We start from the raw sequence: 2,847 nt of genomic DNA on the forward strand, positions 1-2,847 counted from the left end.
CCCACCCCGAGGAAATCCCAGGGGTGTTCACAAAAAATCCAGCCCGGGGCGCCAGGGGGGACAGAGAGGAGCAGCGGCGTCACGCTCGGGTCGCGGGGAGGTTTGGGGGGTTGTGCCGTGGGTTTTTAGTGTGGAGGCAAACAGAAAGCTGCGAAGGAAAGGTGGGGGGGAAGGGGAAAACCAAGGCTTCACACAGGTGTTTCCCTGGTTTTCACTCGTTCTCTTCCAACAGTAAAATGGAAAGTAAATTGCTTCAGTGGTTTTAAAACCCGGGGAGCTTCCTCTCTCCCCTTCTCTTCTTACAGATGGGTATGTGAGGGTGGGTTTTGGGGAGCAGGGAGAAATCCTCCGGTTTCCGTAGCACCCATTACAGCCTGCCCTGTCCCAACAGCCTGGGGAGGTTGTGCCGTGCCTGGGAGCTGCCACCTGCGAGAGCCCTGGTGGCTGCTGTGCCTGGGATGGCCGTGCAGCCCCGCATCCCGGTGGGATCCCGGTGGGGTATCCGCCAGGGGCTGTGGCAGGGAGGGCCCGGGGGAGGGGCAGGGCGCCCTGAGCTGCAGCCAGTCCAGGCCTCGCTCAGGGCCCCTTTCCCTGATTTAAGGACAGGCTATCATCCTGTGAGCACTAACCTGGCTCTCCTCGGAGCAAACCCAGAGAATTCCACTCTGGAGATGGGATCCTGACTGGAATACCGAGCCACCGCAGCGGTAATTAAAAAGGCAGCATTAATCATCTCCGGTGTAATTCGCCCCCGAACCTGTATGAGCCAGTGTCACTTCACAGTTCCCTCCTTACAGACAAACGCGAGACCCACATGGACCCGGGGGTGTCCCAGCCGTCCCTGGAGCTCTCCACTTCCCGCCTCTCCTGTTGCTCTCTGCGGTCAGCTGAGCAACAAAACCGAAACAGGAACCGTGGGTGAAATAACTCTCTCCCAAGGAGGATTCTGCTCCCAAGGTCAGTAGTAAGTGGTAATCATTACTTACACAAACGACTCGATTTCTTTAACACACCAGGCCACACACCGGAGGTGAAGGATAACTGGGGCAATGGATTGCACGTCTCATTCTGAACACCAGACGCCAAGGAAAACGCTGGGGCGCGCAGACCCGTCTGGGTTATCCTTTGCCGGCAAAGAATCCCGAGGAGGTTTGACTGGACCCCAGGGCACCTCTGTAAACAGGACTGAGCTCCCCGCAGCAAGGGCTGGGGAAACTGCCAGGCATCACTTGGCCCGCCCTTTCCAAGGTTTCCCTCACCGCTCCTTCCAGAAGCACTGGGGCAACTCGCACGGGAAGAGGCTTCCATAGTCCCAAACACATCCCGCTTCCCAAAGCCGATACCGGAGTTAGGCGCGGATTCATCCTCTAGCTCCCAGTGGCTCGGGGGCTGCTCGGGGCCGCGCGTGGGGCCGGCCGTGCCCTCGGGGCGTGCGCTCAGCAGGCTCTGGGAAGGCTTTGTAGGGACGCGTGTGTGGTCCCCACACGCACGCACAGGGCGCTGCAGAGCCCCCCGGCCCGGAGCGGCTCCCTGTCCCTGCAGCGGCGTTCCCTCCGAGAGCAGGGGCTCCGGTGGGAGGCAGGAGGCTTCTAACAGCGGTTTTGGCTCTTTACCGCTGCCTAGGCAGGGCTCGTTCCTCCCTGCCTGCGGAGACAGGGCCAGGGCTGCCACTGAGCAGGGTTCTCCCCGCATTTTTGGTCTTTCGGCCTATTTTAAAAGCCCTTCTGTGATAGAGAGGAGCTGGGCAGAGCTCTCGTACCGTGGGATTTCTTCCTGTAACTTTCAGAGGAGTTTTCCCCAAGTCCTCATATTCCTCCCCTATGAAAGTGCGTCATTCCCTGCAAGAGAATCCAGTACTCAAGCTTAGGGTCAGAAAGGCGCTTGAGGCTTTACTGTCCTTTCTCTTTTTTTTGTGTGTGTCTCGTATTTCTCCCCTATGAAAGTGCGTCATTCCCTGCAAGAGAATCCAGTACTCAAGCTTAGGGTCAGAAAGGCGCTTGAGGCTTTACTGTCCTTTCTCTTTTTTTTGTGTGTGTTGTGGACTTTTTCAAATTCAGCCGTGAACCGTACAATTGGAGCATTTTATTATCGTTAACGTAACACCTTCACATCGAGCGTGCGCTGGCACGGAGGAACACGGTAATTCCTGGCAAGGGAGCCACAAGGGCGTGGCTCTGTTGGCATGGCCCGGGGACGAGCAGCGTGTGGGCCACGAGCTCCCCAAAAGCCATCCTTGCTGCAGCATGTGCTGGCTTGTGGCTTGAGCTGCTCCATCGGGATCCCTCACCCTGGGAGGGTCCCAGCTTCCCTGGGAGCCCTGCCCTGGCTGCGGCCCCCCACCCAGCGCTGCTGTGCGGGCGGTGGGTCCTCAGCCTTCGGCAGATCCCGGGAACGCCGGGGGGAATAGCCATAAACCCCATTTAAATAGGGAGCTGGTGGGAGGGGAGAGGGGAACATTTATTACCATCTAATCCCGCTCAGCTTTTCTACACCATATGTCTGAGCGGCAGAACATGTGAAATGTGTACTAATTACTCTGCCTGTGTCATGTGTGTATATTTTATATGCAGTCCCTGACCTTTTTGTTAATAACTTCACATTATATTCATTGACCTGAAACAAATTGAATTCAGTGGCACTCACTCCAGAATTGAATTACATAGTCTTCTTAATTGGTCTCTTATTTAAATGTGGAAAAGTAACAGTTTACCACCTGTAATTATTTTTTTCCTTAAGAAATTCCTGTGGAGAGCGCCCGTGTGCGTGCCCGTCCACGCGTGCTGGGCTCGCGTCCGGGGGCAAATTCTCATGGGGACCCCAAAACCGGCCGGCACCGTGGGGCCGAAA

At 56.6% G+C, this 2,847-nt stretch overlaps 1 protein-coding gene across 5 annotated transcripts in view; it reads left to right on the plus strand.

The window, feature by feature from the left end:
* LOC108445713 overlaps window positions 1-2,847 on the plus strand; it is a 29,697-nt gene that overhangs the window by 6,898 nt on the left and 19,952 nt on the right. For 3 of the 5 annotated variants that reach the window (XM_017730440.1, XM_017730441.1, XM_017730442.1), the window contains exon 3: window positions 784-957. In XM_017730440.1, the coding sequence (XP_017585929.1) occupies window positions 784-957 (174 nt within the window). The remainder of the gene's footprint in view (window positions 1-783; window positions 958-2,847) is intronic. The other 2 variants (XR_001860665.1, XR_001860664.1) reach the window with 1 other exon arrangement.

This window comes from Corvus brachyrhynchos, unplaced genomic scaffold, assembly GCF_000691975.1.
Source record: "Corvus brachyrhynchos isolate BGI_N302 unplaced genomic scaffold, ASM69197v1 scaffold133, whole genome shotgun sequence".
NCBI classification, from domain to species: Eukaryota; Metazoa; Chordata; class Aves; order Passeriformes; family Corvidae; genus Corvus; species Corvus brachyrhynchos.